General features: G+C 38.1%; 1 protein-coding gene across 5 annotated transcripts in view; it reads right to left on the bottom strand.

Annotated features, from left to right (window-relative positions):
• Positions 1–15,760, bottom strand: part of TJP1 (tight junction protein 1) — a 165,818-nt gene extending 150,058 nt beyond the window's left edge. For 3 of the 5 annotated variants that reach the window (XM_087743535.1, XM_087743534.1, XM_009469696.2), the window contains exons 1-2: positions 15,594–15,760; positions 6,219–6,351 (exon numbers count right to left, since the gene is read on the bottom strand). In XM_087743535.1, coding sequence (XP_087599661.1) covers positions 6,219–6,351; positions 15,594–15,760 — 300 coding nt within the window. The remainder of the gene's footprint in view (positions 1–6,218; positions 6,352–15,593) is intronic. The other 2 variants (XM_087743538.1, XM_087743537.1) reach the window with 1 other exon arrangement.
• Positions 15,761–16,104: the final 344 nt, after the last annotated feature.

The following is a 16,104-nucleotide window of genomic DNA, read 5'->3' on the forward strand; positions in this document are numbered from 1 at the left end:
ACCACTAGATGAAATTATTATAATAATAGAGTCACAGTACAACAACGATAGTGTGAAGCAAGTCTAAGCCACTATAGAGGATTTAGTTCTCAGAAACAGCTGCATAACAACCACACTTCTCTGAACAGTAACAAATTAAGGGCATCCACAAGACTCCAGCTGTGCTAACAAATTCTGCCTTCCACATCTACAGAGATGATCAAAATACCTGCAGGACTTTTTAAAGAATGTCAGTGTTCTTATCTCTCCATCCTAACAAATAACTCTGATACATATCATTTGTGCTATTATTCATTTATCATTTTACTAGTTCTACAGACACATACTCAAATTAAAATACTCAGCAGAAAAAAAAAAAAATCAAGACAAATGAAAGTATAAAACCAGAACAATTTTATTAAAAAAAACCCAAACTATAGAATAATATCTACCACCTCAGAAGCGATTTATAAGATGCTTCAAAGGGAAGATGAGTTTGAGTTAGACTAAATAAAATAGGAACTGCAATAAATCCATGCTCTTCAGTACAAACTAGATGGCCTTGCTCAGCAAAATGCCCTACAAACTAGTTAAGCAGTATAGCACAGCATCCTGTTTTGATCACTAGATTTTTTTCACTGGGAGGAGCGGGGCTAATCACAGCAACAATTACCCAATGTACTGGGTAAGGACATTTCAAACAACAAATTGATTCTTCAGCCTGCCGTATACTTTAAAAATCTACCAAAGAGACTGGAGAAGTGAAATGAGGATGTCATCACAAACATCCATGACAGTTAATCACTAAAGCCTCTAAACAGCCTTGAAACTTTATTACAAATTATAAAGCAGGTGAAACTCCTAGTAACAACGGCTGCAGCCAAATAATGTACTCTCACTCACAGCTGCTCTCAGAGCACTCTGGTGCACACAGACCTGCTTGCACACAGAGCATGCTGGGCACACGCATATCCCCACAGAGAGCACGCGAGGTCAATCACCCCATCCTGCTAATGAGAGCAGGCAAGCACAGAGAGAAATAGAGAGTTTCTACATCTCCTCTGCAAGGAAGCATACAAGATATCCTACCCATTCAATGGCATACTACTTACTACAGTGAATTAAAAATTAATGTTCTAGGTGAACATGTGCATCCCCTATCTAAAAAAGGCAATCACGCGTTAGCTAATTCTCACTTTTGATTACCACTTCCTTTGTCGCCTATTGCATTTTGTCGTGCATTCCACAGTGCTTTATTCAGACTGCCCTTTGTACTTAGTTGTCTCTCTCTTCTCCTCTTTTGGGTCATCTCCCACCCTACTGTGGTACTTTTGTATTTTGCACACTGACATCCACTGACCTCTAAAGCAGTAGTACACAGTGATTCTAGCCAAATTCACTTCATTGTCAGTACATGGCGAGAAGAGACAAAACAATGCATCTGAAAAAGGTAAGACTAGAAAAGAATGGAAAACTGGGGGGGGGAGGACTCCACATTTCTATAACATTTTGCAAAATTATTCCTTGAAATTCTACCCCGATGCAAATAGAAGTACACTGGAGATTAGCTGCTTCACTATGACTGTAGGTTAACTGAAAACTTGCTGTGTGCATGTTTATTGAGAGCAGGCTAGCACCAGCTGCCTCCAGAAAATATGCAGAACTGGACTTGTTCATATTGTAAATAACTGCAGTGCTCTGGTTTCTGAGGAGAGCTCCTTCTTCCACAAGGGCTGATTTTAGCAGGAAAAGTGTTATGTCCATATTCCTTCAAACATATAGTTTTCAAGGTGCTGATTTTAGTAATTTCTCAAGTGCAATCAAGGAGTCACAATACTAGAAATGAAAAAGAAGATACCGTAGACATTCCATCACCATTACAGTTCATAAGCTCCTTACAAATGCTTTCAACAAAGTCTCCCTTGCTGTCATTCCCACAAAACATCGTCACTGTCTCACAGGAAAAGAAGGGAACAATTTCTCTGCATCTACGCATTGTAGGGGTGGTCAATGTTTGTAATGCTATGAGCCACACACAAAATGACATATGGTCAGCACCCACAAGATCCATTCATACACCTCGGAGCTGCCATATAGACTCCCAAGGTAGGTTACGCACAAACGAGGATGACAACTCCCCAGCAGCCCCAGTGCTCTATCACGTAGGGCAGTCCCAGAATGCACTGGCATCCCAACATGACCTTCAGAAGCCCTAGCACCGGTGCAGCACTTGAACAGCTTGAGAGCCATATGCAGTTAAAGAATCAAAGGTTAGTCACATCTTACCTTTGTTATAAATAGATTGTAAGGTCCTTGGGAGTAAACACTTTGTGTTTGCACAATGCCTAGTACAACAAAATCCACGTTGATAAATTGGGACTCAGAAGTGCTACTGCTATACAGGATTGCTTGTGCAAAGCCAGAGTTTGTTTCAGTGTAATAAACATTAAAATATGGATGTAATGAACATTAGTAAGACAAGCTCATTCTACAAGGTAGTATGTATTCCACATCTTTCTGAGAGCTGATAATCATATTCTTTCTCTTTTCTCCCAAGTCTTCTGCATTGTGGAGTAGTTCTGCAACATTTCTGGGTTGCAGATAACCATTTACCAACATTCAACAAAAAAAACAGATATTTTTTTTTTTTTAATACGTACTAGTAAAACTGAGTATTTCAAGAGCTAGTATCTGGGGAAGCATAGCACAATGACGCTCCTTAAAGAAGAACTGAAGGGCAATAAAACAGGTTTTACTTAGTTTGTGGGAACAGGTCCTAATTTAACTAAGTGGTAGCACTAATACATGCAGAGGATAAAGAAAAGAAAAAGGATGAAAGAACTTGAAGACTGATACACATTTTAAGGGAGTTGCTGTACTATCACCCTGTGACTTAACATTATTTCACCCCTTTATCTTCTCACTTGCTGTCTTAGCAAAATCGTAACGAGAGGTATCACTATTACAAACCCCAGTATCGTCCACATAGGACAGCAGAGGTATTACCAAGAAATAAAATCCAGATTTTGTAAGCAATCCTGCAGACTCCCACCACTTGTAATCAGTGAGAATTTATATCTCCTAAAAGGATATTAAGGATACTACAGTGTGAGCCAGCTATGGGATGGTAACACAGGTATGCAATGCACCAGCCAGAAGTTGTGTGCTTTGACAGTCTCTCACAAATACCTGAGGCTTGCAATAAGTCACTGCAGCAGCAGGCCAGCCAGTGACACGGTTTTATAGGCAAAGACCTCTCTAGCATTGTTAGGTATATCATCCATATTAAACAGCTACAGGTATAACTAAAAGACATTAATATCACAAGCTTCAGATTTTATTAACTGTGGTAAACAAGAAACTTGGCAGCATCATGTCTCAGACAACCCTCTGAAGGTGCCCGTGGTATTCCCTCCAAGTCACTCTTTGGCCTCTGCCAAAATTTTACACATGCAATAGGCTCTTCGCTGGTTATCCCCTCCCTTGCAAAGAATAACCCTGTTTTTTAATAAGCCTCCCAGCTTAATGCAGTTCCTGCAACTTATCCCCTGCCATAGCTGAAGTCACAGTAAAGTAGTAAATACAGTATTTTTGTGTATTGAATTTTTGTATGTGCATATTGCACGGAAATCCAGAACTTTCCCACAGGGAACACAATTCTTCACGCTTGGAGAAAAGAAAGCATAACTTATTTTTTATGTCTTTCTGCTGTTAGGATTTGCCCTCAGTAAGAATGTGCTTACTGATAGGGAACAAAAGATTTACAAAAAAGATCAGTTTGGGATGCATATAGGCATTACTTATGTTAAAGTGAAATCCAGTAACATTCAGAATTATTAATGGATCTCAAGCTCATTACATGATGAAGAAAACCAACAGTTCACTGGATGCTCAATTTACTTTGAGTTTGTCAGCATCTAAGTTATCCACATATTTAAATATGAAACTTCTCATCTTTATTGTACATAAAATGGATATACTGCAGCATAAAACAGGTGTCAAGAGAAAGTCTTAAAAAGCTCTTTCCCCTCATTGTGTAAAAGAATTTCTCAGTTCTACTAAATCTTTTATTTTCAATTTTATTCTATCTGCCAGTGCCTGAGCTTTCTTACTAGAAAAAATGCTTAATATGAAAAATATTCACATCTGGGAGCACTCAGGAAAGATTTAGGCATACTAATTTCCTCAATTATTTCTTTAGATCTATTTTTAATCACAATTTTAAAAACAATAAAAGCACCGTTATACAATATCAAGAAATATTTCAGTGTGATTCTAAATTATGTAGCAGCAAGAAAATCCATATTTATAACTCTGATTTGTGTGCTTAGCTATTTAAACTTGGATCATCCTTTAACACGGGACCTCAGAATAAAAAGTGAGCTTCCTTTCCTGATCCTAATTATCAATACTTAGCTATTAATGTATGAATTTATGCATATACGTACTCCACACATTCATATGCTACAGATACAGATATGCCTCGTTAATATCTGTCTCAAATCTCTTTGCAAAGGTTCTATGGCATGCAAGATATTCTTTTTACCGTTGGCTATAATTTCTTTTTCTTTGAAGGCCCCAAGAGTAGAGATAGATTTAGATAAAACTCCTTAATAGGACCACACAGATGAAGACTCATATAGCACAAGCTAAAATTATTGTTTCAGTAATCTCATTCCCTAAGGGAATTTTTAACCTTCAGTAAGGTAATGATTACACCAATATCACTGCTGTGACAACAGTTTGCATAGACACACCAAAACTAGCTTTAAATTAGGCAGTGCGAGTTACTGACAGCATGGAACTGAGCACAGGCTCACTGCACACGTGTTTCCCCAGCTACAGGACTTGGCTTTGCAGTACCCACACTGCTAGATGTATCTGGACACTATACGATACACTAAATCTCAAATCCTCGCTACTAATTTCATTACTTCCTCAAGCAGCAAACAACAAGCTCTCTGTCCCAAAGATAGCACTACAAGACTTGATAATTAGAAACAAAACAGTCCTGAGAAAATAATACCAATTATGCTATTGGCATCATCTGTAAAAACCATCACACCAAACGATACAACACACTCAAACCATTGTTTTGCTTTAAAGATGTTTCCCCAAATTGCATCTGAACATTTCAGTTACATTGTTGATATTACCATCTAATGCCAGACAATATCCCCACATCACTATTGATTTGCACATTTTAATGAAAACATGTATTTCCTATCTACCTCTTTCATCCTCCTGCTTAATAACCAGTTGATAATTTAACATATTCTTTGACAGTATTTTAGTATTTCAAAACTACATGATATTAATTTATCAGAATATAATTTGGCCAAATTCCCCCCAGTTAGTTGAGAGGTGTAGCTTTTAATGGTTTTTCAGTAAAGAATTTTTTAAAACATATTGTGTTTAGGACTAATTCTAATATTTTGTAAACAGTATAAAGAGCAGGAAATCTACTTGGAAATCTATGTCCCATACTCTTTCATACTAACAATCTGTTTTCTTCCATTACTTGAATGTAAACAACTTCTCCTGAATTAAAAGTCGTGTAAAAAACTATTCCAGTTTTCTCTCTCAATTCAGCTAAATCTCTAAAGCATCACCTATACAAATTCTTTGAAACCATGATCACATTGAATTTTCTGAAACTATAAGACAAACATATCTACACCGTAACCAAAGAGCAGAAAATACATATATACCAGTACTGATTAACTGTAGTAAGACATCATCTGTGATACTAGCTTTTAAGTGCTATAAGCACACACATCTTTTAGGAACACTTATCTCTCTTTCTAGTACTCTACTACAGCCACATAGAACTAAAATAATTTTGTGGGTTTTGTAAAAAAATAATCTATTTTACTTTAAATGCAACTTCCAAAATCTAAATATAAAAACAGAATTTGAAAACATATTTCATTTTTCATATTTACTCCCTTTCCAGTTAATTTCTTCATCTTATGCAAGCGGCAATATTAAAATCTGACATCAAAATTTATATCTAATGGTTGCTGAAGAAGCAAAACATAGTTATGCATAACTAATTATATAAGCGTCATCACTGTTCTTAACATTTGGCAGCGTAGACCTGCAATTACAACGCCATTAAGTACAATACCTTTTCTAACTCTGACAAAGAGATCAGCCCAATGCAGGAGGGACAACTGCTTTATTAGCAAGATTCTCATAACTTCATATAGGATAAGTGTAAAAGATATGGTACTTACAGTGAATTCACAGAAATCAATACTATCAAGACTTTTGCTTCTGTGTATTCTCCCTTTTATTCTTCTTAAAGACGGCTTTCCCTGACTTACACTACAGGTAGCACCATTGGGATTTTCAGAAGATGGAGTTACCCTGCCAAACAAAAAAAGCCACATATCAGACAAAGAATGTATGTTTTTATTGAATACATTTGCTTTAAGTAAAAAATTTACAAAGGAAAAAACATTGCCATGCTACACAAAGAAGGAATGCCATTCCAAGCTTTAGTTTTCAATCAATAAGTGCCAAAATAAGACCACAAAAGTATGTAGAAATCTAGCTCCTGTCAAGTCCACCACTGCTTGCAGATTTAGTCAAAAACATCTGTAGTCATCATTTTTGTACAAAAGTGAGAAGTATCATAAAAAAGTCAGATTACAGAAAAATATATTTAACTTCTGAAAAATTAAAAGTAATATTTTTCTCTATTCATTCAAGGAAAAACTGAGTCCTGTGATACATGCTGATGGCTGTCAGTTAAATCAGTAGGAGCCTGGCAGTATTTGGCTTTCGACCTTTTCCAGTTTGAGTGCTAATGGTACTCCAGCTATTCTAGCAATGAATAACAATGAGCAATAATGAAATGAATAGGATCTGTTAAGGTTATAGAGGTAATATATTAAGGAACTACACTTTATAAGGTCTTTCATCACATTGTAGTCTGCACATAGTCCTAAGGGGAGTCCATAACTAAAGTATTTTGAGCAAGCAATCCATATTTCAAGGAGCTTGTTGGAAGTTGCTAATGAGTAGAAGTAAGTGGCGTTAACAATTAACCAAATGTATTAAGGCCTGTGAGATCAATATTTTAAATGCAAAACAGTCTCTAGTCAGTCTGACACCACATTAGAAAAAGGAAAACTGCATTCCAGCAAATACGCTCACCAAGAATCACCTAAGAACGTAAAATTCTTAATGTGCAGATTTACACATTTCATATAATTTCTCAACTGCAGGCATAAAAGACTTCAAAAACGAGCTTAAATGAGAAAAAGTATGTATCTTTTTTGCATTTCCCAAGACTGTGGAGAGCAGTTCAGTGTTTTGCTCTGTAACCATTAAGATTACTCTCACAAAAGATATTTAAGTACGTGTTTTAGGTTCTTTCACTTAGAATTACCGGCTTTGGTATATACATACGAAAAAAAAAGAAAGGTGGACATATCTTATACATATCACCAAAAAAGGACATTGCATAGAGTGGGCCATGTTAACACTTGAAATACAAAATTCAAAGTACAAAAATACAATAGCCACAGGCTGAATACAGTTGTTTGATTGGTGAGACCCTTAGGTCTACACAGCTTCACGGCCAGGATAAAAGGTCCAAATGCATGTTCATAGGAGGCTAGGGAGAAGAAAAAGTTGCAATAATCAAATCTGAAAACGAAAGCAGATCGAAATTTTCAAGTCCCTTATTCAATTTATAAAGATAAAGCCCTTCATTTTTTGTTGAATTACTGTGATTACCAAATCAATATTTTGTTTTCAGACGCCAGAGTTTTTTGGGTTTTACACATGCACATGTACACATGCAGGAACAGCTTGCTGTAAGTTCTCTTGATAATATAGTAATTTGTTTTAGATGCTTTTTTCCCCTTGGGTTAATTTACTGCCAACTTTTAACTGCAAAGATAAATAAAAATTTCTAACTGAAAACATAACTGTAATACTCAGACATTTTAATTACATTATAAACTTCCTGCTGAAACTGCACTAGATTTTTTGGTATAATCATATATGGATTAAATTCTGAGAAACATGCCTGACTACTACAGTAACATATTTGTTCACAGAACAGAAACTGCAAAAATGCCACAGATTCCCTGCTAAAATGTCTTAAAAAATTACCAGGACAAATTTCCAAAGACAGACAATGGCTCAGTCTCAACTCTTGTTGCACAGAGAGTGACATCTATGGTGATAGTACATTTCTATTATATGAATGTATCTTCTGCTACCGAGCTCTCCAAACATCTCTGATAAAGTTAATCCAAATGTACGTAACTATAGATATTCTGAGTCCATGTCAAATGCAGCCGTTGAAACCCACAGAGATCCATTGTTTCAGTACAGTTAGAGGTCTGTATTTATTCTCTCTCCAGAAAATCTTTGAGGGCTGCCTATTTCATTACTTATCACTTGGGTCAATAAATCTTCAGGTGCACCTCCAGCAAATTAAATGCTTGGTGCATTAGACTTCTTCCTTATACTTAACAGAAAATTTTTTTAAACAGCTGTAAGCTGCATTGGGCTTTTCTTAATTTTAAACTATATTTCAAACCACTTATTCTAGGGCCCTACCTATAAATGTGCATTTTAAGTTGCAAGTCTTTTAATGTTTTCCGATACTGAGAAGCCTTTACAAAAAAAATAAAATAAGAAAAACCTTATGCAAAAGAAAAATAAGTAAAAATAGCGGGCTAATCAAAGGTATGTAATTTTAACAAAGAACTAAACTAATAATATCTTTTGAAGGCCCCTCCACTTGGGAGCTCCACTCTTTAAAGCCACCTGAAAAAAATGAACTTGCTGCCTCTGGAATCCATCCATCATTTCATTCTGTGGGAGAATGAATTATAGCTCTTACTCGTTAGCGTCTGAGATTCAGAAAAACGCTTTTAAAAATCACATTTAACTTTCACAATATAATTTTATGGGAAGAAATATCACAATTGAAAGATTCCCTTCAATCCTTTATAAAATAACTAATTCCTAGGTGTCTTTACAAGAAAATAAAGTATTATTTAACCAACCAAAGAAAAATCCAATCAATATCACTACTGGGAATCTGGAAGCTTTGCACTGTATTGTGCACCAAAGGAAGGGTATGAGGCAAACTATCCATATTTACAGAATCATTGGGGTTTGATTCTATGGTTGATGAGGAAACTTTGGGGTCAGTGCAAAGAAATTAAATATCAGCTTCCCCAGTGCCTCTGCTACTCCTGCAGTTTTAGCAAAGAGAAGCAATAGCAGACCTGAGACAGTCTTGGATCTATTTCACCCCGTCTTCTCAGAATGCTGGATGCAGCAATGAAACTCTCAAGAATCCATTTCCAGCAACACTCGTGCAGTACTACAACAGGACCTCTTTCAAGTACTAGAAACTTCCACAAGGAATACAACTCAAAAGTTAAGTCTATAAAGTTGCAAGATAAACACGAGTGTCAGTTTCAGCAAGTCCAAATTCATGAGAAAAGGTCCAAAGTAAGAGTTTGATTTGAAACTACATTATTAAAAAAATCTGAAAAACAGCTTTTTAAAATCCTTCTCACTTTTGAATTTTGCATTGTGCTCTCAAAGTGTTCATTGTAATCAGAGAAAGTTTATTCTTTTTAAATGAACACTAAAACTATAAAGCAAAATTCTATGGTTCTGGCATCTGAACCTTAAGTTTAAAAACATTAATTATTCATGAAATTTACTACATCTGATTATCTCCTTTGATCTTTTATTTGTATTGTTTAATTAATAGAAAATTAATAAGTGAATTGCTAAGTCACTGGGTTTAGTACATGCATCAGGGGTATAGAGGAATTATCACAGGTTAAAGCAGAAAGATTTGTAAGAGCCCTCTTAAAATCTCTGCAGCTCATCAACTACTTCAAGGCAAGTACTCTTGAATCAAAGCCTAAGAATATGTTCAAGGCAGTCTAGAGCTTTAAAAAGTAGAATATAGCATCAAGATCTTTGAAGGGAGTGAACAATTCTGGATACCTTGTTTGAAATGTGCTGTTGCTGTTCAAAGAATGCGTTTAATATTCTGGAAATGTAACACTTTCCTAATGGAAATGTAACACTTTTCCCATGGCTCATCATGGGAATCCTAAATTAAGGCACCCCAATTCATTAACTTTTGGAAATTTTAGTCGAGTAAAATTGAACCATTTTGTAAATCCCATCTGGAGCCCGAGGCCCTTATTTATTATCCACAATTCTTACAACAGTTTCATTGACCTTGACTGGTTCCTGATCATATATCACATTACATAACCGTGACTCTAAATTATTTCTCTAGTTTGTAAAATAAGCAAAAACCTTAAACTTTCAGTATCTGTATTCCACTGACAAACATGCTACCCTAACAAAATACTATGCAACAGTGACTTCAAGGTGCAGCATCACATCAAGGGCTAACAACTTAATACACATCATAAAATAATTAGATGGAACATATATAACATAACATTTTTATTAATAAAGCCTGTATTTATATTCTACTTGCATATAATTACTATTTATAACAACCTTCAGTATTAACCAACATGGTTTTTGTAGTTAAATTTTGTCTGAAATTTAGTAATTTAGTAACTAATTTAGTAAGTTTAGTAACTAATGTCATGTTATTTTATAGACAGACCAGTTAGATTCAGCATCTTTTAAGAATGTAAAAAATTCTCTTCTTGTTCAGTGATTAGAGTTCTGAAGAATTTTATAAAAGACAACATCAGAATACTTAAAAAACAAATCTTGAGATGACACATTTTCTGTATTTGTTTTCCAAGTGTAGTATTAATGCTAGAGTTCATGCAGAGAGGACAAGTTTTTGACAACTATGTAGCCTCAACAAGACTTATAATGGTGACATAATTATTACACTTTTCATATACTGCAAGTTGCCTGCCTATCTTATAAAAAAAGCATTTAGGTACTTCTAGCAAATTATTATTATAAATGGGTTCACAACACATAACTCAAACTTCTTAGAAACTTCTACCTCTAGTAGTTACACAGATCTCAGTGGCAAGATATATAGAATTTCTATAATTTCATGTCCCTCCACTAGAAGACAGGCTTCCTCAATACTACAGAAATTGAGGACATCAGCTGGACTTAGCTGAATGTCATCAGTATGCCTTCTGGCTCAAACATAAGGGTGGAAAAGCTGAAACTTACTCCCACTGATCAGACTGGAAGACCTAACAGTTATAGTTGCTCAATATTAATATTTGTTTGGAAAAAAAGGCAAATTTGAAACAATGACTAGTGACACTGAGCAGCCAGCTGCTATGCTAAATTCTTGTGCACCTCTGCAAATATCTTCACTTCTAAGCACAGTATCCTGCCTTCATCAGGAAAAAAAAATGTATTAATTAATTTGCAACATGACTAAATCCTTACAATGGGCTAAACTGAAATTGTTATCCCCATTTCAAACAAATATTAACAGGAGCCAGTAATAAAAAATGGAAAACATCCATTCGGGTGATCTGTATTTTTCCATATAGTTCTGTAGAGACACCCAAGAGGTTCAATCTTTGACACTTTCTTTCTCCTATACTAAAGTGACATTTTCCATTATTTGATTATTCTAAATATGACTCTACTTAGAACATAAACAAACAATGGCACTTTTCTCCCTAGGGATGATCCTAATGATAAAACAGGCATCCTTCATTATAAGCCTGGACTTCTACATCCAAGCCCCAGCCTGAACGCAAAGACTCTGAGTCAACAAAGCTTTTAGACTGGTGTTTAATTCCAGACATGCAGGTTACTCCTCACTGATTTCAAATAAGTTGACTCCTATGCTTGAAAATAAATGTGCCTGTGCAATATCTTACAAGAAGCAGCTATCATTTAACATCCAGGCTTCTATATCGCACATTCTTTTGACAATAGCACCAAACAGGGGAATTAGATCCTGTCAAAATTCAAATTCTGTAGTGCATGGCATCTGCATTCTTTTCTGTAACCTAGATTGCCTCAGACAACTGCCAATCATTCTTAAAAGATGCAGGAAATGTAAATATGGAATACCCTCAGCCGTTTCCATAATATTCTTCACAATTAAAACACCACTAATTGAGCTTTTTGTCTTATTTCATGACTCTGCGCTCCCTTGCAGCAAGGGGAGCATAGCAGGAGTAAGCCAAAGCAGAAGGAGCCTTTCAAAGCAGAGACAAATGCTGTAAGAAAGAGAAGGGAATATTAGTGAGAAGAATTATTAAGAGTTGCTAGAATATCCTGTTCTTGTTTTGGTTTTGCCTACTCCTTCTCCTTGCAGCAGAGAAACATAATATTCAGTGTGACAAGAAATTATGGTCGACTTGTGTAGTTCACCTTAATTATGTGATTTAGTATTTCTCTATTGTAAAAGCATTCAGATTGCACATATTGGGATTTCAGTAAATATTTATGTAAATTTACTGTTTTAAGGTGCTCCCAGGTCAGCAGTTAGTTTTTCCTGAGCACCTTAGCAATTGTTAGTCCCTGCTGCACTCTACCTGTACTAGCAGCATTATGGTGGTAGGTTTTGTGTCCAAATACTCTTCCCCCAGCAAGACAATTAAAAGCATCCTACTCATCTCATTTAGGTTCCCACATATTAGATTACAACGCCACACAAACACGGGAAAGGGTCTGAATCAGCAGTTCGCGACTCCAGCAACTTCCTCCATCACCAAGTCCAAAACTCTACTGCCCCACGCAAAGCTCATCCTAAAATGATCAACTCCACATTAAACACAAGTAAGTTTCTGGCTCCACCACTTCCCACTGCAAGCCTGTGGCATAGCTTCCTTCTGTTTGTTCAGTTGTCTGTTTTACTCCCAGCTGGCTTATACCAATTTATTCTTAACCCATCATGAGACATCGGTGTCCATCTTTTTTGTTTTAATTTGTAGCTCTGCTTCCATGCATCACAGAATAGGACTTACATTTTGGGGGGGGAAGCGGGAGAAAATTGGAGTGACAGATGCTCTATCAAGAAATAAAACATTGCTGCTACCTTTTTCATTTTCTTTCAGTAGGATTCAGGTGGATTATCTCCACCAACAAAAATATGAGTATTTTAACCCTTTTTTATTAAATTATGTCTTTGCTTCCACTTACAATATGTATTAACACATCAAAGAATTTATTAATCTGGTCAGTTAAACAGAATGGTGTAAGTTTTTACAAATAAGTAAATAAAAAGCATCCTCTGATTTGATTTATACATTTTCTTTAGGTATTTTTGAGATTTCCAGTGATACAGTATTGGAATACACTTTTGTTTTACGTGTTGGAGACATACACTAATATTGCATTGATTTTAGTAACAGCAACATACTCTTCTCTCTAATATTCAGATTTTCTTAATGCATTATTCGATACAGACTATGCACAGTTAAGAAAAAATTAACATGACAGAGTATCCTTAAGCATTTCTCTAAATGCATCAGGAAATAGTATTTCATCCACAAGCATAAATTCTATCCATACAGATAATGCCTAATGCTATTAAAGTTCTCAAAGGAAATGTGACTACATAATAGCATGTCGCCTATTAATAAGAATATCCCAGAGACAGGCTTGCAAATGCTCAAGTAATTCATAATGCCTCTAAAATAAAAAAAAAAAAAATTATTCTTCCCTAACACTCTTAGTCAACTAAATCTTCACACAGCATTGCACTGCAGCAACATGATGTCAAGTTACAAATGTTATGAAATGCAATGCTTATAGTATGTATTAGTGGGGATCCACTATATTGTTCTGCTATACCTCAGGAAGCACAGAATCTCACCATGAAACTAGGCAATATAAAGCTGATCTAATTCCAACTGAAGACAAAGTAGGAATAGAATCAGGTCCTTTCAGACTTACTTTTAAAGTATGCAAATATAGATAGCTTCACTGTAACATGCCAGCAAAGAAAACGTTTCCAAGGAGACAAAGGAAATATGAAATAGAAAAATTGGTATCATTATATTACCCTTAATTAAACTTCTTTTAAGAAGTAAGGCACCAATACATACACTGCTGCACACAGACAGGAGTGGCATTTGGGGAGAACAAAATAGGTACAGTGCGCTTTATGTAACTTATATAATCAAAACCAAACCACAGAATACACTATAAAAACCTTTGATTAAATTTAATAAACCTTATCTGTATGACAACATATTTTTGTCTAAGACTACATCTGATTTTGTACGTTACAGTTAGGATGAATAGATTTGCCAAATTATGTTATCTGCAAGGAATAGCAGGATTTGGAATTAATGACGGAAAGCTTACTAGTTCCACATTATGTTTCTTCAAGTGATGTATTTCCTTGACACTGTCTGCACTACCTGACAATGTGGGAAAAAAAAGAAACAAAAGGTAAAAAAAAAAACCCACATTCTACAATTCATGTAGGGGCCATTTTTATTACAACTACTGACATGAAAATAAATGAAAATTTGTGAACTACCTATTTTTAATTAAAATGACCTGTCATGCCTTCTGTGACACTTGCCTTCACTAGGAACATGTAAGTACAGTGAAAGAAAACCATATGACCATTACCACCTAAATATCACTGTTGGTCTTTTATAGATAAGAAATTCTCAGCATATAAATTTGTTCTTGATATTTTCCTCCCAGGAAATCTGACTTCACAAGTTCACAGACTTTCTCCTTATAATTTCTCCTGATGACGACACACATCCCACTGCTTCAATCGAGCTAACAGTGGGCTCTTACAAGTCCATGAGTGACTGGGTATTGCAGCGCCATATGCTTGCCGGTGCCCTACTCACCCACATTACACCATTATACTTTAATGCATTTTTCATAACATATTGTTGATTCATCCAGAAAAATCAGTTCAGCACACAATCAGCAAGCACAAAAGCAGTGGAAGTAAGTCAGGGGAAAAGGAGGCTTTAAATGAAAATGACCATACATGAACTGTACTACCTCTGTCGCTCGCTAACCTATTCGACTTGTATCTCCCTTCTCCCATGTTCTAAATACACCTGTCAGCAGAAGCAGGGGCTGGGAAATTCAGACCCCAGGTCTCTGCACAGCCAGGGGCGGGGAGGGGAATGCGCTACAGTCGGAGGCACCACTTCGGGCTGTCGCGCAGGCGGCAGACCCTGCTCCGGCTACTCCCGCGCCCCTCAGCTGAAGCTGCCATTGCCGTGCTCTGACAAGCCTCCGACAGTGGGTCTCCCTGAAAGCGTACGACAGCACCCGTGAGTGCTTATGAGCGGGAACCATGCTTCCAGCCGCGGAAAGCGCCGAGCCCGCTGTCCGCCGGCGGGCCCGAGGGCGGGCGGGCGGGCGAGGCGCGGACAGCTCCTCCGGCACCACCGCACCGCCGCCGCCTCCTCCCGGCGTTTTCCACACGACTGGCGGTGAATCGGCGGGGAACTTTCTGCCCCGGAGATGCCCGCCGGCAGCCGCAGGCCCGCTCTCGCCCTGCGCCCCGGCCGGCTCTCGGCACGGCGCCCCTCACGCCGAGGGCAGCCCGCCGCCGCCCCGCCCGCCCGTCCCGCCGCGGCCCGCGCTCGGCCAGGCGCAGCGTCCCCGGCCCGGCCCGGCCCGCAGTGCCGCCGGCCCCGTTTGTGCCTACTCACCACAGCTTCCTCTTTAAGGGCATCAGACTGCCCCTGTTGGAGGCGGTCACCCCTATGGCCATCTGCAAGACAGTCAGGTATTTCTGATACTTCATTTTGCCGTCGCCCCCCCTGTCCCTGCCTCGTCCCCGCCGCCGCCACCGACAGAGTCTCTCCAGCCGCTGCATGCAATCATCAAATTTTTATTTCCAGGCATCTGCCGTCCCTGCGTCGCGCTTCTTCCCCTCCTCCTCCTGCCGCGCTCCCTCTCTCTCTGCCCCCCCGGCTCACGCTCTCCTCCTCCTCCTCCTCCTGCCGCACTCCCTCTATCTCTGCCCCCAGCTGACGCTCTCCTCCTCCGCCTCCCGCCGCGCTCCCGCTGTCCCCGCTCCAGCTGACGCTCTCCTGCGCCTCCCGCCGCGCTCTGCCCTCCCCCGGGCCCACGCTCCTCTCCTCCTCCTCCCGCTGTCGCACTCCCTTTCTCTCAGCCCCCCGCACCTGGCGCTCTTCCCCCCGACTGGTGCCGCGCCTT

Source organism: Nipponia nippon, unplaced genomic scaffold, assembly GCF_047370975.1.
Source record: "Nipponia nippon isolate SJK-2023a ecotype South Korea unplaced genomic scaffold, ASM4737097v1 scaffold_9, whole genome shotgun sequence".
NCBI lineage: Eukaryota > Metazoa > Chordata > Aves > Pelecaniformes > Threskiornithidae > Nipponia > Nipponia nippon.